We start from the raw sequence: 25,134 nt of genomic DNA on the forward strand, positions 1-25,134 counted from the left end.
GTTGGTTACACACAGAGATTGGAGAAGCTGGGCTTCCCACTTGGCCAAGAGTTGGCCACTGATTTCATTCTTGCCTCTTTACCTCTGAGCTATGGAAACTTCGTCTCGAACTACCACATGCACGGGGCTGAGAAGGGCTTGAATGAGCTGTGCGGCATGCTCAAGATGGTAGAGAGTGACATCAAGAAAAGCACAGGTGGCGGCCCTGTGATGGCTATCCAGAATAAGCCTACTTTCAAGAAGAAAGGTTAATCTTAAAAGAACAAGGGCAAGGCTAAGGTTGTGAACCCCAAGCCAAACCCTACACCCAAGGCCAAACCTGGACCAGCTGCAGACAAGGAGTGCTTTCATTGTCACCAGCCAAGACACTGGAAAAGGAACTGCAAGCTGTACCCAGCCACGCTGAAGAATCGTTCTTCCACCTCAGGTACGCTTGTTGTTCATATTATAGAAATATTTCTCGCTGACTCTTATGTTAATTGTTGGGTACTTGATACCGGATCGGTTGCTCATATATGCAATTCAATGCCGGGAATGATAAAGAGTAGAAGCGTTGAAAGAGGAGAATTTGACTTCCGCGTCGGCAATAATGCAAGAGTTGCTGCTTTGGCCGTCGGGATGATGCAACTACACCTACCATCAGGATTTGTCTTGGAGCTTAATAATTGTTATTTTGTTCCTAGTTTGAGTCAAAACATTGTGTCTCCTTCATGTTTGATGAAGGATGGTTATTCTTTTGCGAGTGAAAACAATGGTTGTGTGATCTCTAAGAATAATATGTTTGTGACTTTGGCGTCCATTACGAATGGGCTATTTATTTTAAATCTTGATGATTCTCCTATCTGTAATATAAGTGCTAAAAGGCCTCGGCTAAATGATTCGAATCCTACCTACATGTGGCATTGTCATCTCGGTCATATAGGTGAGAAAAGCATGAAGAAGCTCCATGAGGATGGACTTCTAAGTTCATTTGATTTTGAATCATACAAGACATGCGAAGCTTGTTTGCTGGGCAAGATGACCAAGACGCCGTGCATAGGTTTTCCAGAGAGAGAATCAGATTTGCTGGAACTCATACATACGGATGTGTGTGGACCAATGAGCTCGACTGCTAGAGGAGGATTTCAATACTTCATTACTTTTACTGATGACTTAAGTAGATATGGCTATGTCTACTTAATGAGGCATAAGTCTGAAACATTTGAAAAGTTCAAGGAATTTCATAATGAAGTTGAAAATCAGCGTGGCAAGAAAATTAAAGCCTTACGATCTGATCATGGGGGTGAATATCTGAGTCACGAATTTAGCGATCATTTGAAGAGTTGCGGAATTGTTCCACAACTTACGCCGCCTGGAACACCTCAAAGAAACGGGGTTTCCGAGCGACGTAGTCGAACTCTGTTGGACATGGTTCGATCAATGATGAGCCAATCAGACCTACCATTGTCATTTTGGGGTTACGCTCTAGAAACAGCGGCTTTCACACTGAACAGGGTGCTGTCAAAATCCGTAGACAAGACACCATATGAGATATGGACTGGCAAGACTCCCAGTTTGTCTTTTCTAAAAATTTGGGGATGTGAAGCATTTGTCAAACGACTCCAGTCTGACAAGCTTGCACCCAAATCGGATAAGTGCATATTTGTGGGATACCCAAAGGAGACCTTAGGGTATTACTTCTGCAATCGATCTGAGGGCAGAGTGTTTGTCGCTCGGAATAGAGTTTTCCTAGAGAAAGAGTTTCTCAAAGGAGAGAAAAGTGGAAGAACGGTGCAACTCGAAGAAGTTCGAGATGAGCCAATAGGTCAAGACTCTACAAGTGATGCTAATGTAGCTGAACAAGTTGAGATGCCTATGGCAACAGAAACACCTCCGCAACCACAGAGGTCAGCAAGGCTTTGCGCAGCGCGTGAATTATTATTGTTAGACAATGATGAGCCTATGACATATGCAGAGGTGATGGCAGACCCTGACTCCGAGAGATGGCAACATGCCATGAAATCCGAAATAGAATCCATGAAGGAAAATCAAGTTTGAAACTTGATAGACCAGCCTGATGGTGTGAGAACTATAGAGTGCAAATGGATCTATAAGAATAAGAAAGATATGGATGGAAATGTTCACATCTATAAAGCTCGACTTGTCGCAAAAGGTTTTTGACAAGTTCAAGGAGTTGACTACGATGAGACCTTTTCGCCCGTAGCGATGATTAAATCTATTCGGATTATTCTAGCTATTGCTGCATATTTTGATTATGAAATATGGCAGATGGATGTCAAAACAGCTTTCCTTAATGGAAATCTGAGGGTTTTGTATATGATGCAGCCCGAGGGTTTTGTCAATCCGACCAATGCTGGAAAGATATGCAAGCTTCAAAAATCCATTTATGGATTAAAGCAAGCATCTTGGAGTTGGAATATTCATTTTGATGAAGTAGTCAAAGTGTTTAGCTTCATTAAGAACGAAGAAGAAGCTTGTGTTTACAAGAAGGAAAGTGGGAGCTCTGTTGCATTTCTAATCTTGTATGTAGATGACATGCTGCTGATTCGAAATAATATTTCTATGCTTGAGTCTGTAAAGACTTCACTGAAAAATAGTTTTTTGATGAAGGATTTAGGAGAAGCAGCATACATACTAGGCATCAAGATCTATAGAGATAGATCAAAGAGGCTTATAGGATTAAGCCAAGATACTTACATTGACAAAGTGTTGAAGCAGTTCAACATGGAAGAGGCAAAGAAAGGATTCTTGCCTATGTCACATGGCATACATCTTAGCAAGACTCAGTGTTCTACAACGACTGATGAGTGAGAGCGCATGAGTAAAGTTCCATATGCCTCAGCAATTGGATCAATTATGTATGCAATGATAAGTACACGCACAGATGTTTCTTATGCTCTAAGTGTTACGAGCAGGTACCAGTCAGATCCAGGTGAGAGTCACTGGACAGCTGTGAAAAACATCCTCAAGTACTTGAGAAGAACTAAGGATGTGTTTCTAGTCTATGGAGGTGCGGAGGAGCTCGTTTTAACTAGTTACACTGATGCTAGCTTCCAAACCGACAAAGACGATTCAAAGTCTCAGTCCGGTTTCGTGTTCAAAGTAAATGGTGGTACGGTTAGCTGGAAGAGTTCCAAGCAGGAGACGGTGGCCGATTCTACAACAGAAGCCGAGTACATCGCAGCTTCGAAAGCTGCGAAGGAAGGTGTTTGGATAAGGAAGTTCCTTATTGAGCTTGGTGTGTTCCTTAATGCCTCTAGCCCACTGGATCTCTACTATGACAACAGTGGACCTATTGCACAAGCCAAGGAGCCAAGGAATCACCATAAGAGCAAACACGTTATGCGGCAATTTCATCTCATTCGAGAGTTCATCGATCGTGGTGAGATCAAGATATGCAAAATACACACGGACCTGAACATTTCAGATCCGTTGACAAAACCCCTTCCCCCGCCCAAGCATGAGAGGCACACAAGAGCAATGGGTATTAGACACATTCTAGATTGACTCTAGTGCAAGTGGGAGACTGTTGGAAATATGCCCTAAAGACAATCATATTTTTTTGTATTCATGATTAATAAAGTGTTCCTTGAATATCCATGGATGACAACTTGTATTGATTAATACTTATGTGAAGTATTTGTGAAACCCTTTACTTGTATGGATATTCTAAAATGTTCCTAGTCGGAGTTCATGTGAGGACACACATGAATATTAGACTAGCACATGTATTAGTTGATTGACTACGTTTAACAAGTCATGGATATGGGAATGACAAACTAATAATGTGGGTTTATGTGAGACATGAGACAGAACTGACCCAACACGAGATGATGATTTCTCATTACACAATATGTACGCTGTGTCCTAAGACTTGAGATCGTCGTATGTACTCAAGATGTGAACCGACTTACTTAGGAGCCATCAAACTCTACACCATAACTGGGTAGTTATAAAGGTGGTTTTCGGGTCTGTCAAAAAGCTTGCTGTGAGACATAGTCGGTCAAGATGGGATTTGCCCCTCTCTACAAGAGAGAGATATCTCTGGGCCTTCGAGTGATTCAAATCAAGAAATGCATGGCCATGCTAGGGTCAAGAGTTAACCAAGGATTCCGAATCACAGGATCGAGAAAGAGTGGTCGGCTTCAAACTAGACCAAATATCGTGAGGCAAAGGGAACGACAAGTATAAAAGATTGTGACGGCTCGACAGATATGATTCGCGCGTGCTTAGGAGTAGACACATCTTGCTAGAGACCGCTATCAACTATTGGCAAGTAGGAGTACTGGGCCATGCCTATTCACGCGTGAGGCCATAGGGTCACACACTTAAGGGCCAGAAGCCTAATGAGGATGAGATCCAAATTAGACTGGGCTTTGATGCACTAATGGGCCTTGAGAGGCCCATAAGGTTGGACCCTTGATAGGGCCCATAGCAACCCACCAAGGGGGGCGTCCAAGGTGGGGGCAAGGGCAGCCCACCTAGGGTGCCCAAGGTGGGGCCCACTAGAGCCCATCTAGGGGGCGCCCACCAGGCCTATATAAGCAAGGGGAGAGGGGGGTGTTAGACCCGGGATAGCAGGGACTGCTTATAGACATAGAATATTCTAGAGTAAGGGATAGCTCATGGACTGCCCGAATAGATGTAGAACTAGCTGCAGTACAAAGGAAACTACCTGATTGTGTTGTAGTAGGACTCCAACTGTACTCGGCTAGGACTTTCCATGTAACCTTGTCTCGAGACTCTGACAAAGTCTTGAGCTTCTCTATTTCATCTGCGTTTCGGTACATAATAATCTTTAAATCCAGTACCAAGCTTTCCTAAATCTCTAAAGATTTGGCACAAGCTATGCACTCAATTAAAAAGAAAATTTTATAAACACCAAGCGAATCTACTAGTCGAATGCATATTCAACGCTAAAGACTTAACATTTCTTTGATTGGGAGAGCTTCTTCAGCTTTCCCTCAAGAGTAGTCTTCTCAGTCGAGAGCGTCTTAACCATCTCTCTCAGAGCATTTAGCTCTGTCTCATATTGGGACTGGCCACGATCCCGTCCCAGTGCCTCCTGCAAAATAAAAGATTAGTACACTACTCGATCTACTACAAAAGGTACTCGAAGTATTCGACTACTTACCTCCAGCAGCTTGAAAGCATGCTCCACCTTCTCTCGTGGCAAGTCACTTCCCGATGTGACTTGGGAAGTACTCGCCACAACAATAGCCTTCTTGGGCACCTCCTCAATCCTCCCTACAGTATTCCCCGTGTTTTGGGAATCTAAAGGAAGAACATGATACTTAATCACACTAAGGGCAAATAAAAGGATATCTTTCCTACAAGGCACTACAAGCTTACCTGCAGGGGTCTCCGCAGGCTGTTTATCATCGCCTCCCTCAGGAAGCTTCTCGCCTTCTCCTCTTTCTGGAAGCTTGCTGCTTCTACCATCCTCCGGGATCTCCTCATTTACCCTCTCAGAATTGGGCAAAGGAGAATCCCGAAGCATGGAACTGACCATAGCCTCCGCATCCTAAGCACTCATATCTGGAGTACTCGGCAACTTCTCCACCCCGGATTGGGAAGCTGAATTGCCTTCAGCCTCCATGCTCTCATCCAGGATTGCATCCCTGTAAAGACAAAGTAGTTACAAACTACTAGATTCAAAACAGATCCTACACACACAAGTTCTAAAGAATTTACGCAGGAGCTCTTATTAGGGCAAACCCCTTGATGCCAAATTTGCGGGCAGGCTTTGCGATCACAGCCAGTTTACCCGCATCTACGGTCTTATTTACATCAGAACTACTGGCTGAATGAGTAGCCCCAATCCCACTCGACGGGTCCACTGTGGTGGAGGGGACTGTCTGTTCCACCGCAACATCATCCCCAGATGCCGAGGTCCGTGGCATCTTAGCCGCCGGACTTGGAAAAGCAAAAACACAAATCAAAACTTGCAAATCGACAACTAGAAAGTACTCGATTGCAAAATCACTAGCTACTTACTTATCACTAGTAGTGTGGGAGGAGCTGCTACGCTTCCTCGCCACTGACTGAGTACTCCTTAGGTACTCGGTCTGGACATCAGTACTTGGAGTGGGGCTGTGCTCCCCATCACTCCTTTCCCCAGACGCTGCCTCATCTGCACAACCAAGTCTAGATATCAGTACTGTTTATATGAAACCTCATATGAGCATACTAAGATTTGATTAACAGATCGAGGAAATTAGAAGAACAAAAGGGCGAACAAATGCCTATTAGTGAAGGACTACTCTTAAAGTGATCCACGTCCTCCTACACCAAGCAAATCCTATCAGATTTACACTATGGTAAAGTACTCAATTTCTACGTATCGACTACTCTTATCAAGTACCTGCTTCGGCGGATTTGCAGCAAAAAATGTACCAGGAACAACTGGGATTTTCTTTACATTCTTCAGAAGTCGTTGTACTCGACTAAAAACTACATCATCCGAGATCTCTTCTTTCAAGTATCTGGACGGATCAGTTGTTCCCTGATACTGGAACCCAAGCGATTCCCGAGCCTACAATGGCTGGATCCTTCTCTTCATCCAGTCAAATACGACCGCCTCTCCAGTTAACAAGTTTTGTCTCAAGATAGCAATCCGCTCGAGTAGTTCAGAGATCTGACTCTTGTCGACTGGTTTTTTATTCCATTCGAGCCATTGGATTGGAGGGCCGGGAGTAATGGATGGAAAACTTCTCGACTAGTTCTCAACATAGAACCACTTGGGTTTCCATTCGATTACTTTATTACTAAGGTTATACGGGATATACACTCTATCCTTTCTTTGCTTAAGTTGGAGACCCGCGCCCCCTACTACATCTAAGACGAATCTGTCGGGCTGTGGTTTCAAATGAAAAAGAAAGCGAAAGAGTTTGAAATGGGGCTCGATTCCCAGAAAAGCTTCGCATAAATGCACGAAGATGGAAATATGAACAAAGGAATTTGGGGTCAGATGATGCAATTGGATCCTGTAATAGCGCAGGAGTCCAGAAAAGAAAGAAGAGCAAGGAAACCCCAATCCTCGTTCCATGTATGAGGTAAAAGCAATGATTTCCCCCGTATTCTCATACGGATGATCTTTCCCCAAGGCAGGACACCATTGGATAAATAGATCTGGGAACTAAAAGACCCTGCGACACCAGAGAATCTAAGTCAGATTGAGAACACTTACTTGTGTTCCAACCCTCATCACTGGTTGGCTCTGCAGCCACACCCTTTCCCTTGGTCGCTTTCTTGGGGGCCATCCGGAAATCTACGGATTGCTTCACGCGCATACACTGGAGGAAACCCTAGGGCGATAGCGGGGAGTAAAGGGAAACAAGAACTTTGGATCTGGGTGCTCGAGAGCGAAAAGACAGATCTAAAGCAGTAAAAATAAGTGGCGGCCGGTGGGGTAAAATCTAAGTTACCGCTTCATTTTATAATGGCAGTGGAACATGGTAAAAACACCCAACAGGCCAAAAGTCCGTTGCAAATCGCGGAAAAACAGGATTTTAAAGAGGCATTCCTTTTTCTGAGATTACATTCTGGAAAAGAAAACACTAAAATCCCTAGTCGACTACTCGACACCCTTTTCCTTATCTGGGATTACATTCCAAAACAAAGATAAGTACTCAACACAGTACAACTACTAGGCATTACAACTCGAGTACTTTTTATTACATAACTTTACAAACGACCCGGGCTTGCATGCATGCTGCCTGGATCTCCTAGAGCTTCTAGTCGGCACCTGCTGCAGCTAGATCGTCTCGAGGCCGTGACAAAGTACAAACTTGTTATTCCCATTTCAGGAATAAAGATATTTGTGTTCAGGGAGATAAGCTACAAGAGGTTTGGAGGTAGATTACAGTAATCACCTCGCAAGTCCTCTTGTAGCATCTTGCAGAGAAATTTCTTCTTCTCCTTGAACACTTTGTGGCAAGATTAAGTTTCCCCGCCAAAGATGTTAGTTCTTGGGCACACAGAAACAGGCAACCCCAAGGATGTGACACAACAAGACTCAACCCAGCGACCCCAAAACTGCCTCATTGGAAGATACAAGGACATGATGTCCAGCATGGATCCGATGAGAACATTGGGGAAGCAGGAGGAGGCAGCAAAGACTTCTCTTGTCACTCGCAAGCTCTCTTTTAGCATCTTTTGCTGGGAAGAACTACACAAATCTCAGGAGGGCAAGAGCAAGAACACCAAGGAAAAGCCATGGCTGCTACACTTTGGTGCTTTTGCTAAGGGCCTCTCCCCTGCCTTTTATAGCCACAAGGGGCTTACTGAGGAGAACCTGTGAATCGATAGTGCACGTTTCACGGACGCATTCATGCCTACATTCACGGACGCAGTCAAAGATGCAATAATACAGATTCTCCAAACAGTAATGTCCCACGTGAGCACTGAATAAAGAGCCATTCATCCCGGGTTTTATTCCTGAAATTATTTCGGGTGCAATCTGTGTGGCGGATCCAATTGTATCATTTTTCTGGGATTTTACCCAAAAAAGAGGTCTTTTCGGATTCCAGATCTGATGAATCCTGCAAATCATCTGAAGGAAAAAATATGATGCCACGACTTAAATCCTTAATTCCAAATCTATGCTCGGGGGCTACTCGCAGCAAAAGGGATTTTGATTTAAGGCTCGGGGGCTGCTGGATATAGGCATCAAAGATTTATTTTTCAATTTTTTTTGAAAAATAGACTGAAGTGACCCTCAGCCTGATACTGCGATTCAACCTAAGGCTCAGGGGCTACTCCATACGGAGCGCGAGTACTTCGCGCACCATATATGATCAAGATTTTGGGGCTTGAGCACCTCACAGCCTCGAAGCAAACGGAAGTACTTGAAGGACTACTCGATGTATCTGAAGGAAGGACCAGAAGCAACCAGAAGGATATTCTGACTACTTGAAGTACTCGAAGACGCCCAGCCAAGTACTCGACGCCTGCAGGACTCGGCTACGAAGAGCTCGTGGGCTTGTGAGACCCGGAACAGCGGGACTGTTTATAGACATAGAATGTTCTAGAGTAAGGGATAGCTCATGGATGTATCTTACCTCTTTTGTAACTACCCGAATAGATGTAGAACTAGCTGCAGTACAAAGGAAACTACCCGATTGTGTTGTAGTAGGACTCCAACTGTACTCGGCTAGGACTTTCCATGTAACCCTGTCCCCCCGGATATATAAGGGCGGGTAGGGACCCCCTCCAAACAATCATCAACACCTAAGGCAATACAAACCAAACAGGACGTAGGGTATTACGCAAACTCGCGGCCCGAACTTGTCTAAATCTTTGTGTTCGCCGATCCCTACCTACAAACCCTACTGCTAAGGGTATCCCTAAGCAGGCTTGGCGGTAAACACCGACAGGGTGCACACCCCTAACCCTAGCCCCCTTTGCTAGCCGCCGCCCTCTCTTCTGTGCATCAAGCCCTAGTTGTTCTTGCAGATCTAGCAATCCGGAGTGCGACGCTTCTTCCCGTATGTGTGGACTTCGTGGAGGTGTTGCGCTTGATGCCCAAGGACGAGCCATTCGTGAGGTGGTTCACGCAACTGCACTGTCGGCTTCTATCTACACTATACCGACGCGCTATAGAAGTTCCGCAACCGCGCATCTAGTGGTAATCCCGTGATCTATAACTGCAGTAATACTGGTTTATGCGGTTGAAAAATTTTGTTTTTGCTACCCCATATTCCTACAAAGATATGATCAGACAGAGCAGTGGATTTCTTCTCCGATATCATACATTGGTTTGGTTTCCCTCACACGATCATTACAGATTTGGGTTCCAATTTTACTTCACCATCTTTCTAGGATTTCTGTGACAATGCTTGCATCAAAGTCAATTACGCATCTGTAGCCCACCCTAGGGCCAATGGACAGGTGGAACAGATCAATGGATTGATACTCGATGGACTCAAAAAGAGGATCTATGATACCAACACCAAAAAGGGTGGCAAATGGATCCAGGAGCTACCTCATGAACTCAGCCTAGCAAAGCTACTCGACAATCTCCTTTCTTTATTACATATGGATCAGAAGCCATATTGCTCGCGGATATAATGTGGAAATCTCCAAGAGTTGAAGCCTATCAAGAAGGAGAAGAAGTTGAAGCTCGACAACTTGACTTAGACTCAGTCGAGGAAGCAAGGATTAATGCCTTAACCCAATCGGCTAGATATCTTCAAGGTGTCAGACACTATCAGGACAATAATATACAACGAAGATCCTTCAACATACGAGATATGGTACTACGCCGCATCCAGGATGAAACAGGACTGCACAAGCTCAATTCAAGATGGGAACACCCTTTCATTGTTTCTAAGGTGACAAGACTAGTATCATATAGAATTACTGATGCTAATGGCAATGAAGTTCCCAATTCTTGGAATATTGAGCACATGCGCAAGTTTTATCCTTGAGTCCAGATTGTACTAGAGATGTGTCAGTGGTTTTTAATAAAATCTTGGCTACCAGTATATATTAAGTACTTTGCAAGCATCAGATTTGAAAGAGTCAACTGGTACTATCAACCAAGATTCAATCTGGACACATCGACTACTAAATAGTTAAACCAACTAGGTTTTTCCAAACTCGATAATCCTAAGGGATTCACTCCAACCTAGATAACCTAATTTGGATAGTCCACACAATTCTTCCTATCGGGATAACCTCAAGAGGTTCATCCTAACTAGATAATTACACGGGCCACGTCCTTGTCCTTCAAATAGGACATTCTACTCGCTAGCTCAAGTAGCCCTTAGGCTACAGCCTACACTTGAGAAACTTTATGGAGTTTTTTTCCACTTGGGTAACCTCTTAAGGTTCACCCTAACCGGTCAACTCTATGAAGTCCTCTCTCGTCCTCGCATAGGACACCCTACTCGCCAGCTCGAGTAGGTTTTGGATATCTCCAAAGAGTTTTTCCCACGGGTAACCTGACGAGGTTCACCCCAACTGGCAGGCTCTTGGAGGTTACTCCAGTCCTTAAATAGGACATCCTACTCGCCAGCTCGTGTAGTTTTTGGATATCTCCAAAGAGTTTTTCCCACTCGGGTAACCTGACGAGGTTCACCCCAACTGGTCAACTCTTGGAGCTTACTCCAATCCCCAAAAGAGATAACCTACTCGCTAGCTCATTCCTCTAAGGAACTAGATGAGCCGAGTAGTTTCAGGCCACGGCCTAACCTGGAAAACTTCACATAGTTTTTCCTACTTGGGTAACCCCACTGGGTTCACCCTAACTGGATAACTTTAACGGAGTCCATTCAAGATAACAACTTGTTCTCCCTTTGCAAGGCGTAGATCAAGTATAGGTACATCAGTTTTATACTGATATGCCATGAAAACATCTGTGCTAAGGGATTCCGAGCACCCTATGTAGATACGACTACTAATTCATGAGTCCTACGATATCAGAATTGTTTTCTGTTAACACATCAACAGGACAAAAATGAACTTTTAGTTTATCAAACACAGGTTTTCATACATATTACAAGGGCATTACAAAGGATCTATTCTTCTAAGGTCTTGATGATCTCCTCAGCTAGTGGCTCCGCCTCCTCCCGGTATCGGATGAAATCCTCCTCCGAGCACTCGACGGCGATTCCAGAAGCTAAAGGAGCCAATTTAGCTTGAGGCCAATATGACTTCATCAGACCAAGCACATGAGCAATGTATGACTTCGTGCTGGAAGAAAGGTACTCGAGGATCTTCCTGATTGCTTCCTCCAAGCATTCCACCAAAGACTTGGTACTCGATGTCCCATCTTCTTGTGGATCTACCATGTCCACAACTCGCTGAGCAGCAGCGACGAGTCTCTCATGCTGCTCCTGGAGGTCCTTCTTGTCCTCCTCCAACCTCTTGATCTGTTGCTTCAGAGCATAAGTTTCTCGAATATGCTTTTGGTTTGCATCATAGAACTTGTTCCGCATATCGAGAAACTCATCCCATCGCTTGGCGATCAGATCATCCTTCTTCGCGAGAAGCTTTCGGTTGTCCAAATTCTTATACAAAGCAGTGGATTTCAAGAACGACCAGTTGGCAACATCCTGCAAGGAGAAGTATACATCTCAAGATTACGAACTATTTGATAGCAAAAAGTACTCAAGAAGATGTGGAACTTACTCGCATGAAGTTGAAGCTCCATTTTATATTATCTTGCAATTTCTGCATGTTCTCTGGAGACAATAAGGGGTCATCGAACAACTCCGCCCCTGACTTCTCCTGAACAAAGGTAGGAAGGGACTAGAAGAGTTTTATCAGGACACCGGCACTACCCGACCCTCCAGCCCTTCCATCAGCAGTCGAAGCAGGAGAAGCTCCTACATCAGTAGTTGAAGTCGGAGCGGATTTTTCTGCTTCCCTAGAAGTACCCGCTCCTTGTGTACCAGGACCAGCGGAACTTTCAACTACCCCCAAATATTGGTGAATCGGGAGTAGTTTGAGAAGACTCTTGGCTGCTTTCGCACCAGTTGCGGAAATCTTGGATTTGAGCCTTTTCATGCTCGGATAGATGTTGAATTCTGAAGAAGTAAAATCAGAACAAAAGAGCAAAGGTCAATTCAGAAGCTTCAGAAGAATGCAAGGCACTTACTCGATGCTATAGGGACGGATGGCTTTTTTCCTCAAAAGTTCAGGGACTGGACTCTCCTTCCGCTTCCTCCCGAGAACGATGGCTAGAGTCTGGCTATCATCATCAGACCCAGCATCGGCAGAGGCAACAGCTTCAGGAGGAGGTGGAGGCAGACAATGCCACGCCTTGTAATTTATCTGTAAAAGATTCATATCAAGAAATCTACAGAAGTCAAACATAGAAGTACTCAAACAAGATTATCGACTACTTACCCAAGTGTTTTCAGGCGGATTACTGGCACTGAACAAAGAAGGGAGGACTAGCACCTTCTCAAAATCGTCAAGCACTTTACAACACCTATTAAACAGTTCAGAAGCGTGTATTTTCTCAGGAGTAAACCTGGATGGATCTTCCAAGCCTTCATATCTGAATCCTGGGTGCACCCTTCTCTGCAGAGGCTGTACTCGATGACCAAGGAAAGAGTAAACTACTGTCCCTCCAGTCACCCCTTTCTTCTTCAACTTAGCAAGGGCGGCACAAAGCTTTTGCACTTGACTTCCACCGGGACTGGCACTCATCCAAGTCACTTGTGCTTTCGGAGCCCCGGGAGTGTGCTCTGGCAGAGGGGACTCGAAGTTTTCGACATAAAACCAGTAACTCTTCCAATTGACTCCCTTACCAGAGGGTTGGTAGAGAAGGTACTTGCTCTCATTTTCTGGGTGAAGCACCAGCTCAGCACCGCCCACTTCGGCAGGCTTGCTGGTGCTAGAGATTGGGTGAAGATAGAAGAAATGTTGAAAGAAATGAAAATGTGGCTCGACGCCAAGGAGAGCCTCGCACAAATGAGTGAAGATAGCAAGATGAAGAGTGGATTGAGGGGTCAGATGATGCAACTGGATACCCCAAAATCGAAGAAGAGAATGGAAGAAATCGGAAATGGGAATAGTTAGACCGCGCTCCACAAAATCACAAAAAAGAATGATTTCATGGGTACCTTCGTATGGGCGGTCTTCTCCCTCCCCAGGACACCACTGGAACAGAGTGCGGCTTTGCTGGATCTTCATGTTCTCCAATTCAAGAACATTAGATTATGTCATCTTGCATTTCTTCCAGCCCTTGGCAATATCGGAAACTTCTTCAACTTGTGCTTTCCCCTTGGACTTCTTGGGAGCCATCCTTGATGTCACGAGGTGATCCTCTAAATGATGCTCGGGGGCTGAAGGAGGGGCTCAGGGGAGTGGAAGATAGGGGAGTGAAAAATTGGGGAATTTGGATCGAAAAATGACGGCGGCCAGGAGTAAAAGGGGTAAAAATCATAAGATTCTGAGCAGGTGAATTTTGGTGAATTTGGATCTAAAAATGACGGCGGCCAGGAGTTAAATAACCTTACGGGTGGCATTTTGGTGAATTGGCGGAAGACCAAAAGACACCCTCTATTCAAACTAATTCTGAGCAGGTTTCCAAAAACCACCAGAATATGGTTTTTTGCCACGAGTTTTGGATTCTTAAATCTAAAAATTTGAGTTTACATTCAAGGCTCGGGGGCTGTGGAATACGTGGCATCAAGAGGCTTATTTTTCAAATTTTTTGGAAGATAAAGAAGAAAAAGACTGAAGTGACCCTCAGTCTGATTCTGTGATTCAACCTAAGGCTCGGGGCTACTCCATATGAAGCGCGAGTACTTCGCGCACCATATATGATCAAGATTTCGGTGCTTGAGCACCTCATAGCCTCGATGCAACCAAAAGTACTAGGAGAACTACTCGAAGTATTCAGGAAGGAATATCAGAAGCACCCGGTGGATGTTCAGACGGACTGAAGTACTCAAAGATGTCTTTACAAGCACTCGATGCCTGCAAGACTCGGCTACGAAGAGCTCGAGAGCTTGTTAGACCAGGGGCAGCGGGACTGCTCATAGGCATAGAAGTTTCTAGAGTAAGGGATAACGCACGGATGTACCTTACCTCTTTTGTAACTACCCGAATAGACGTAGGACTAGCTGTAGTATAAGGAAACTACCCGGACTGGTTGTAGTTGGACTCCAACAGTACTTGGCTAGGACTTTCCATGTAACCCTGTCCCCCCAGAGTATCTAAGGGCGGGCAGGGACCCCCTCAAAACTGTGACACCCTAGGTGTCTGCACATTAGTGTTGCATACCTTTTATACATCATGTGCTTGTTTTGCTTGAAAAAGGACCTTTTTGTAATTATAAAAGGTTATATGTGTAATATTGATTTTATGCAAGGTTCTTTCTATAGTTTAATTTGAATTAAATGTGTGATTATAGCTTTTGTGGAGGGTGTTTTTGCAAAATATGGTGTAATCATTACATGGCAGGAAACTTTTCAAATCAGCCCAAGTTTGAAGTGAAATTTCATTGAAAAAGACAAGTTTCCTTTGAATTCAAATCCCTCTTATGTTTTCAACTTTAGCTCTTGAATCTTTGATCAGATAAATTTTTGCACAACATCAAAGTTGTAGATATTGAAAAGTTGAACAACTTTCATGTTGGGTACTTTTTCATTTGAGCTTTAGTTTAAAAGTTATCCTTGCTTTACAGTTTGGTCCCTAAAATTTTCAGAAATTGCAAATCGATCCTTTCTTCCACCTCCAGCTCCTTTCCTCTATTTTTCTCTGCCACTGCTGCTGTGCAGTGTCGCCGGCGCCGTGGAGAGCCCGCCCGGCCGCGTTCTGCGTCGCGCTGGCTTCCACGCGTCGCCCTGATGCTCCCACCGCCCTCCTTTGCCTTGTGCTGCAGCCTCCCCGCTCTGCCACGCCGTGCGGCCGCCACCTCAACACCGCCGTGGAGAGCCCGCTGCAGAGGCCGTCGCTCTATCCTCTCACGCGCATGAGCACTACAAAAGCCCCTGTGTGCGGATCCTCTCATTCTTTTGCTGTTTCCCTGTCCCCAGAACCCAGAACGCCGCCGCCCGCCCGAGCTCCGGTGAGCGCGACCTCACCGTCGAACCCCTTCCTCCGCCCTTCCACGCCGTCAATCGACCCCACCATCCGCTCCGCCTCGTCCTAGCGCCGCTCCTCGACCGCTTCTCCTCACCCAAACCACACGGGAACCACCCCGCCACCGTGCTCCGAGCTCCACCGGCCGCCGCTCGCCGTGGACCAACCTCCTCCCGCCCTTATTTCGCGACCCAAGAGCATCCAGAGAAGCGCCTCGGCCTCTACTCCGTTTTCCCCAACCTACCCCTCGCCACCGGTGAGCCTAGACGCCGGAATCGTCCGGTCAAACCCCGCGCCCCCCCTCTGACCGGCCAGGGACCTCGGGTTTAGAATTCCAGAGACTCCAGGGTGTTATTTGAATAGGCCTAGACTCATGTGAATAGTGCTCTAAGCACTTCTTTGTAATTTCTAGCTGAGAACTTTGAAATTTAGTAGAAATTCGTAAAAAATTTGTAAAATAGCAAATCTTGATGTTCTGGAATCCTTGTGTAAAGCTCTTTGCAGTAGAAACATAATATGGTAGTTGTTTGTTGCAAGTTTTTGCTGTATAAATGGTTTTGTGTCACTAGGTAATTAAATACTAGATGATTTATCTTTTTCTTAACTGATGATTGAAGCCATGTCTTGTAGTGAAACTTTTATGGTAGTTTGTTATTGTAACACTAGTTTTGCTATAAAAATGTCGTGGTCAGTTCTCATGTATAGCTATTTATTTGATTTAATCCTTGTTTAGTATACTTTAATTATGATAAATAGTTTATGCTGATGATAAATCATGAAAATATTTCTGAGTGACCTTTTTGGATATTTTAAGTCTTACATGAAGTTTGAGCCCTAGTTCATGACTAGAACAGGAGCTAAAAATGAATCTTGCTAATCTGTTGTTCTGTTTTGTTTATTTTCTCAGAATTAATTCTGTGTAGATAAAATCATGAACAATTCACAGTAGCTAATTCATCCCTTTTTAGTTCTTCTGTTAAATTTTGAGCTTCTTCTTTGCTCTAATTTGACCTATATAATTCAAGCCTATTCTAGGTGTTGTCTGAATGAATGATTTGTTGTGAATAAATGGCTGCATGTTTTGGCATGATTTTTACAGGGTAGCTTAATCTGTTCATGTTCTGTTTAGGGTAAGTTTTGCTAAATTTATTTCTGTTTGTGCTTTGAGTTGTTTATTTATTAGCAAACCATGACTTACTTGTTATAGGAAATCACCCCCACTTGTTTATGAAGTTAGTAAACTTCATTTGTGCTGTTGATCATGATGCCTTGTGTAGTTAGATTTGTTATTTAACTACTCTATAAACGATTGCCCATGTGTGTTTATAATGTTGTTCTTGCATTACATATAGATACGACTACTTTGTCGGACGGGACGTACGAGCTGATCCCGGATTCCGAAGGAGGTGATCTCGAAGCTCAAGCGAACACCGCCGTACTAACTGAAGCCCCGGACCAAAGTTCGGAAGAGCCTAGAGCTGAAATAGTTAGCGACTACCGAGAAGGCAAGCCCCGGACATAACCTATATTTCAAATTATTATCATTTACTGTTATTACTTGCTTATGCATTTACAGTTCTTAGGATTTGAATTGAAACCCTAGATGCATGATCCTAGGAACCTATGTACTAAACACTAGACTTGAGTTCGACTACTTGCTAAGCTTATAGGACCGGTAAAAGTCGAGTGATTGCCTGTCACTCGTGAGCTTTATAGGAACTGCTTGTTTACTTTCTGTTATCAATATAAGGACGACGGACGGGATTGTGTTCGATATCATGACCTTATGGGAGACCCCGTCTGTGTTGATGAACTTGCTAAGGTCGTGGTGTGTGGTAGCGGTGGTTAAGTTTTTGAAAGTACTAGCCACATGCCGTAAATATGGTACGCGGCAAGCCTAGTAGCCGATTGGACCGGGGAGTGGATATACCTCCCACTCTCTCTTAGGGATAGGTTTTTTTTTATGTTGCGCAACACTACGACTTCAAGGGACAAGGTTCGGCCTTGGAGCCCTGTAGTCGGGGAGAGTGGCACTATCCACAAGCCGGAAAGAAAGGTCAATGGTTGTTTGGGAACGACCCGACGGTGTTCCAGACGTGTGTGTTAGGTTTGCCTGGCCAGGTTAAGAAATTCGATTCGAATCGTCTGCTTCTCACAGTTTGGGACTGCTTGATCCCTTTGCCACACAGAGTAATAAGAGCAACAATATTATTTATCAATCTGGATGTTTGCTTAGTTCTCTACTATGATTGGATAGTAGCTGCTTACATAGAATGGTTAATCAAATAGAATCTTGAAAGCTAAAACTTGAAAGTAAGGACCTACTCTTTATTGCTTTTCAGCAAAAAGGAAAACCAGAGCCTCACAAATCTTGTATAGTCTAGCTAAAGTGGGCTACTTATACCCGTTGACGGTTAAGTCTTGCTGAGTATTAGAATACTCAGTCTTGCTGTTGAAAACCTTTTCAGGTATGAGTTTCGAAGAGCAGATCGCTAGCTTGACCTACCCATGCTCTTTGCCTCCTGGCTGGTCCGTAGAGTGGGATACGTCTTCGACCGGCAATGACTATGACGAGTGATACCATGCTTGGGCTAGCCTGGTATCCTTTTGCGACGTGTTGTAGCCGTCGTGTTTTATCTTCCGCTGTCTAAACTCTGAACTTAAGTTATGGCTTGTATAACTGTTTTACTTAAGTTAGTTTTGTAATAATGGTTTGAACTGGTTTGTAATCATTATTATGCCTGTGTTGTAAAATTGTGGTTGTAATATCTCTAGACTCGCCTTCGTGCGGGGTATGCTTGTTCGATCCGAGAACCGGTGGTTGTATCGGGACGTTACCCGACAGACCAAGAGTTGTTCCGTTTGAAGTGCGTATGAGCTGGTGTTGCCTTTATGGTGATGGCCTGCGCACTTGAGCCGGGATAATTCAGGTGGTTCTGCCACAAAAACATAGCAACACCTAAGGCAATACAAGCAACCACACAGGACGTAGGATATTACGCACCTTGTGGCCCGAACCTGTCTAAATCTTTGTGTCCCTTGCACCATCGAGTTTGAGAGCTAGTCGATCCCTTGCTTGCAATCCTACTGCTAAGGGTATCCCTGAGCAGACTTGGCGGCTAAACACCGACGAGCCAATTCCCTCAATGCCATTAAAATTTTAGCCAATCCCTTGATTGCCATTGACCCCACATGTCATAGACACAAAAAAATCCCTTCAATGCCATTTAATGGCATTCAAGGGATTGGTGAAAATTTCAATGGCATTCAGGGAATTAACTCAAACACCGACAGGGAGTGCTATGAAAAAAAATAAATCACTTTATTTATGTATGTAATGGATGAATTATCTATGTATGGGTCCCTTTATCATTGTCCAGACGGTTGCAATATTTAATTCATTCGTATCGTGAATTATCTTATATACTAAGATGCAATATTTTTCAAAGTGGTCAAATATTAGGAGTTCAAATGCTTTCTTATTCATACGGTACATAGCCACACAATAGTCTACACAAACGGTACTCATGATTGATCATAACCTACATTCTAAGTATTAAACAGCCAAATAGACAGTAGCTGTCCGTTGGTTGGAAAAGCTGTCTGCTAGACTGTCTGTGTTGCTAATTTTTAAAACTTGCAGATAGCAGATGTCTGTGGGTGGGAGATGCCCTTATCTAGGCGTTAAGAATATTATCCAGTACACCCGTCCGTTGTCCGATGCCTTCGACCGATCATCGGGTCCATACAATATTTCTTGACTACAATGAATGCTCGAACCCAACAAATCACTGGATCATCCGGCCGGTCTTTGTCCTTTTCTACCATTCATCAACTATTGTGCATAAGTATTGTCGTATATATAGCCAATATTCATTGCTACTTTATATCTTGCATCATTATGACCTATAATCTCTGTAATTCACATTCTTTAACAAACTTGTTATTCCAAATGTCTATATTGTTATTCAATCACCAGATCCCCAAGGACATGGCGTTAGAGCCATGTTTGCTACAACCATCTGCACCGGGTGTAAAGGGGGGACTTCTTTTCCTTCAACATCCCATCTTAGTCTTTAGGGTTAGCCAATAGCTCCATATATTTAGAAGTGCTTTTGAGTATTAAAATCTTCATATTTCTTCCTCCCATTACCTATCCTGGTATTTAGTGTTTTAAAAGTTCAGTTACGTGCATTTTAGAACGTCATCTGTTTTGAACCCATTTTTAGAACATGAAACTGTTTTGGACCCATGATATTGTTATATTACAAGTTGATTATTCCAGCTTTCAAGATGAGAAAAGCTTCTTTTTTTTGTTATTTTTGCAAATATGTGGAAATTTAATGTTTCAACGCGTGGCATGTTGTTAATGATTCGTTTTGTACGGTCGAATATAATGAGATCTGGCGACAAACCAGCACGCTAATTAATTAATTTATCCGACAACTAGAGTAATGAGCATACACCTCCAGGATGACCCACGCAAAAGAAGAAGTACCAGTGCTAAATGATATGTAAAGGCGGCCGGGTCGGTGTCAGTGTGTCACCGTCTCAGGTTACTTCTCTCAACAAGTATCCCCCGTTCTGTTGGCTGAAAAGCCAGCGTTGGCTGGCTGGTTCAGAACGGGCGCAAGCAGAACGAGGCGCAAGCTGGACACCACCCACGGATACGATATTTCACTAGAATATTACTCCGTACTAAATATGCCGCTGGCGGCCACAAATGAAAAAAAGGATACCCTGCCACGTCTCCCAGTCCTGTCCTACGTGTGCCAACATGATTTTGGCGTCTCCTGATTACACCACGTCACGTGTTTTTGCCTCGCATACAGTACTCCGCTCGGTGAAATGCAAATAAATCTCGGCCTCTATCACTTTTCATTCACTTTACTGTTTGGCGCTGTTTCCTTTTCATCTTTGTTATTCAGGGGGGAAATCCGGCATGCCGCCGCTGTTTGCCACACCCGGTTTCAAAAATAGAACCAGATGTATATCATATGTTTGCTCAGGCTCAACTTCTCACGAGTGAATAACATATACAATGTTATTAAATAAACGGATACTATTCTTACAGATGGACACAAATAAAGGTCTTAGAAGAAAGCACAAGAGCACAAGCAGAACATAAATTCTCGCAGCCAGGGCCGGCTCACAGTTTTCAAAGGCCCCAGGCGAGCTAGATACTATGGGCTCTTCAGGTTTAGCTATTTTTCATTTGTGATGGCAGAAAGAAGGTATAAATTCTAATAATATATGTAATTCATGAAGAATAATGCCGATATTTCAAACGAAAATGATAGAAACATAAAACTAGAATTACCTGCAACCTGCTAGAGCCCTAATGCTAATGCCTAGGCAGCAGATGCTCGTGTGGGCCACGGCGCCGCCACGCCGGCCGGCCTGCGTTTCGTGAGTGCGTTGGGCTCTGATCTCCAGTATCGGTGTCGGGTCGTCTGGAGAAGGAGAACACCCGACGTTGGGTCCGGCGAAAGAAGATGAAAACGAAACACCAAACACCGAATCGCGATTGCGGCGTGGAAGGGCGGAAATCTGTAAGACCGGGCGCTACTCGGACCCCGAATGGATCCATCACAGAAGGCATTATGAGCTACTTTCTTCTTAGATGGGTCGAAAATAAGAAGTTAGATTGGCCCAATATATCAGTTCGTGGTAAATATAAAAAAAAATTGGAACACTTTTTTAACATGGAATAATTTTTCTAGAATAAAAAATTGTTCCGTCATATGTGATAGTTTGATTGCCAATCACACGTGAGACTCCTAATATTTGATGGAAGACCTGCGTGCCTGCCTGTCTGCTCGTATACTCTGAATTGAGCCAAGTACTACTACCTACAACATACTAGATGTTGGGCCCCCTTCCTCCATGGGCCCCGGGCCGTCGCCCCGGCTGCCCTCCCCCTAAGCCGGCCCTGCTCGCAGGGGATCTCCACTCTCCACAGAAAGATTGACTGTGGTCACATTCGGGCGCAGTTGGGGCAGCCACGATTCTAAGGAAACCGAAACAAGCAGCCTTTTAACTCACAAAACAATAATAAAGCGCTCGATATATATATATATATACATATATTTAACATACAATACAAGCGTATATTGCATAAACATGCATAGAGTACACGTACGGTAACAAGGAGCTCTTATACACATGTGCCGGTGCACCAGCTGGCCAAACCACCGTGCCTTTCCACGCTGCGCATACGTTTTGCCTTGCTGAGCATCCATCTTGCCGGTACCGCCCGCCTGCATCTTCCTAACCGTACGCTATACGCACGCACCTTGGAACGCCACCAGGCCAGCAGTACCATGGCACGGCTGCTGCAGTGTCGACGACGATCGGGCAGCGGCAGATGGTGGAGCTGCGCCCTAGCACTTACGACGAGGAGTACCGAGTACAAGAGAAATCGGTCCTGGCGGGCCCCTCTGCACAGTGCCGAACGGAACGGAGCTCTGGTGGGTGGCTGTAAAACTTGCAGGGTTGGTAAGCAAGGCGCGCAGTTCCGCGACCTCTCCTTGGAGCCTTCGGTTCTCCTGTGTTAGCGCCGCGCAGCCACGTTTCAGGTTCTCGCACTCCTCCTTGGTTTGCAGCAGCTTTGTCCTGAGATATTATTGAATTCACGGTATTATTATATTATGTAAAAGAATTTTTTGGTACGAGAAAAACAAGTCGACGACATATATATATACATGCATGTATACATATACATATATACACACACACATACTCTCCTCACATCCCAAAATAAATGTCATTCTCGCTTCTGGGAGAGTCAACCACTTTAACTTTGACAAAATATATACAAGAAAATATTAATATTTATAGTACATAATTAGTATCATTAGATAGACCGTTGAATATATTTTCATAATAAGCTTATTTGGAGATACAAATGTTGCTAATATTTTCTATGAACCTAGACAAACTTAAAAAGGTTTGACCGACACGAATACCATAGCGACACTTATTCTAGGATGGAGGTAGTACCCTAACTTTTACTAGACACCAAGATATGCATTATCAATGAGAAAAAGGGTCTATGATATGCACTACCGAGCTCTTCTGTTTTGAAACCAGATGGCCACTTGCCGCGGTCCAAGGTTGAGCCGGCTCGCTATGTCACTATTCTGTCTCTGTAGTATTCCAAAACAAAACAAAACAAAATTAATTTAATTCAATGAGACATGCATATTCTAACTTCTTACTTATTTTGTTTGCAAATAAGAAGAAAAATAAAATCCCTGTCAATGATCGATAGGGCTTGCATTCTACAATGACTGTCTGATATAAGCTGTATATACTCAAAATTTCTTTTGGTAGTTGAGTTGTATTCATTTTTTTAAAAAATGCGGTATTTAAATCTTAACATATCAGGATTTTTTTTCCAAAAATACGACAGGACATGTAATTTCTTTTTGACAGACATGGGACGATACAGTAATCAGAACACCTACTGGCGTCAGGGTGCTGTGCTCCTTGAAGCTGTCCTCCAGGAACCCATACTGCTCCTTGCTCAGCCTCGGCTTTTTCTTGGTTCTACCACCAAACCCACCCTTGTCTTCAGCTGCCTGGCGCACAGGAACTTCCACCCGCAAGGATGAGCTCACACTCCCTGTACAGACAAGGACCTATCACCGTACGTCCAAGAAGAACAAGAACTTTGGCTCTTAGGGCTTCTCCAGTGCGAAAGTAAAAACGACTCATCGTCCAACGTGGCATGCAGACTCAACCATCCGAGAGAACGACTCATGGAGGAGAGGGAAGAACCGATGCAAGGTTTGGAGTCTGACTCGTGGTGAATATAAAATCAAATTTCACTCACCTATCTGACGGAATCCAAAGCTTGAGCGAGCGGCTGTGTACGCCCGAAGAAAGCGGAGAAAATTACATAAAGAATTTATGTGCAATTTTCTATTATATTATGTGGGACCCATAATACTTTTTTTTCATGAAATAGATTCCTCATTGCTACTCATAGAGGTACATAACCTCGCCGATTCGGATACCTGTTTCTGCACAGGCAGTTCGTTGAGGGCAGCCTTGGTAAAGATCTTCTTCCTGCACGTCTTCTGGTTGCATGGATGTCTTCAGATTGTCTAGTTCGTCTCCTTTGGCTGTCCGTACTCCTAGTTCTAGCACAAGCTCATCGTGGCCTTCTCCATCGCCTGCGCGTGTACATGTCAGCATAGGCATGGCAGTGCCCTTTGCTAGAGCTGGAGAAACCCCTAGATTAAGCTCAAGCTCCATGTCGGAGAATAGGGGGCTGGAAATGATTCGAAGAGAAAGCAGTAAGCAAGCACCATATTTATAGTACTGATGGGCCAATGACAAGACTTTACCAAAGAAAATAATTCCATAGCGTTCCTAACAATTTCATGTATCCGGTAATAGGTTAGATTACAATAATGTCTGGTATTGTAGGCAATCTCTTACTACGATTCACGCACCAAAAGAGGGCCAGTGAACAGGCCACGTCACCTGCTTTTCCCGGGCATTGGATCAGCGGAGCGGACGATCTAGATCATGTGAATTCTGAGCTTTTATAAAAAGACCCTTCCATTTATTGAAAATTAACCTGCAGTCTAGGGAAGTCTGCATTTTTTTCACAGAACCCCTCGACCTTCACTTAAATCAACCCGTAGTCCTAGGGCCCTCATAGGGCTTTTGCAAAAACCCCCCATAGATTCTACTAAAATTAACCTGCAGTCCGTCTTTGATTATTTAACAAAATAGACCTCAGATTCTCACGAAATGAATCCACGGACTGTAAGGAACATAGCCCTATTAGGCCATAGTTCGTGATTTTGGTGGTTGTGTGACAATATGATTGTGGGACTAACAAGTGCGTCAAGTGAATGATATTAGGTCCCAAGGAGGAAGTACAAAGCCCTAGCAAAACAGGAAATGAAGAAAGAACTCAAAAAAATGTCGAATTGGATGAGTTCAGCATAAACTAGGGTACCGGTTGAACCGACGCTATCAAGAATCAACGGGTCAGTGCCTTGAATAATGCAAATGGAGTTCAAGTGGGAGAAAGCCCAATAGCACCTGTTGAACCGACGCTACTAAAAGAAGGGCGTCAGTGAAATGCTGAGTGGCCACAATGATCAAGTCAAGACATGCCTATGCGACCGGTGAAACCGATGGTGCAAACAAAGAGGCGTCGGTGCATTTGTGTTGGCATTGTCCAGAGAGCATGCCAAGTGGCCAGGAGCAAAGTCTTCAACACCGGTTGTACCGATGGTGCATCGATACATTGCTCGGTGCAATGACATCAGCAGAACAAAACGTTGGAGTTCAAACTAGGAGGCAGGATCAGTGTGACCGGTTAAACCAACGGTTGTGACCGGTTTAACCGATGCTTTATGCTTTTTGGTAGAAAAGCATGTAACGGCTAAGAGTGAATCTCTAGCCTATATAAGGCCTCACCCCGGGTCATTTGAGGTTGCTGGAGTCTAGAGAAACTACACACACAATGTAGAACGTCTCCAAGCCATCAAAGTGCCAAGTGATCACATCCTTAGACCTTAGCACATCCTTAAGAGTGTGAGTGCCAGGTTAGCTCATGAGACAGTG

The 25,134-nt window shown here is 44.2% G+C and overlaps 1 protein-coding gene across 1 annotated transcript; it reads right to left on the reverse strand.

Moving 5' to 3' along the window:
• Window positions 1-21,593: 21,593 nt before the first annotated feature.
• Window positions 21,594-23,805, reverse strand: LOC120684778 (homeobox-leucine zipper protein HOX7-like). The gene is made up of 4 exons (XM_039966656.1): window positions 23,736-23,805; window positions 23,013-23,170; window positions 22,612-22,691; window positions 21,594-22,158 (listed from the first exon to the last, which is right to left on the reverse strand). Exons 1-4 carry the CDS (start codon window positions 23,803-23,805, stop codon window positions 21,927-21,929), a joined length of 540 nt encoding a protein of 179 aa, XP_039822590.1. The 3' UTR covers window positions 21,594-21,926.
• Between the last annotated feature and the right edge of the window lie 1,329 nt (window positions 23,806-25,134).

Source organism: Panicum virgatum, chromosome 8N (genome assembly GCF_016808335.1).
Source record: "Panicum virgatum strain AP13 chromosome 8N, P.virgatum_v5, whole genome shotgun sequence".
In the NCBI taxonomy this organism is placed as follows: Eukaryota; Viridiplantae; Streptophyta; class Magnoliopsida; order Poales; family Poaceae; genus Panicum; species Panicum virgatum.

Bases quoted from the DNA above. Each gene is read 5' to 3' on its own strand.
- LOC120684778 (XM_039966656.1), bottom strand. From the start codon at position 23,805: ATGGAGCTTGAGCTTAATCTAGGGGTTTCTCCAGCTCTAGCAAAGGGC. The intron at 23,171-23,735 runs GTACACGCGCAG...TTGTCTGTACAG, and splicing joins TGCCATGCCTATGCTGACAT to GGAGTGTGAGCTCATCCTTG. The intron at 22,692-23,012 runs GTAGGTGTTCTG...GGAATACTACAG, and splicing joins AGCACAGCACCCTGACGCCA to AGACAGAATAGTGACATAGC.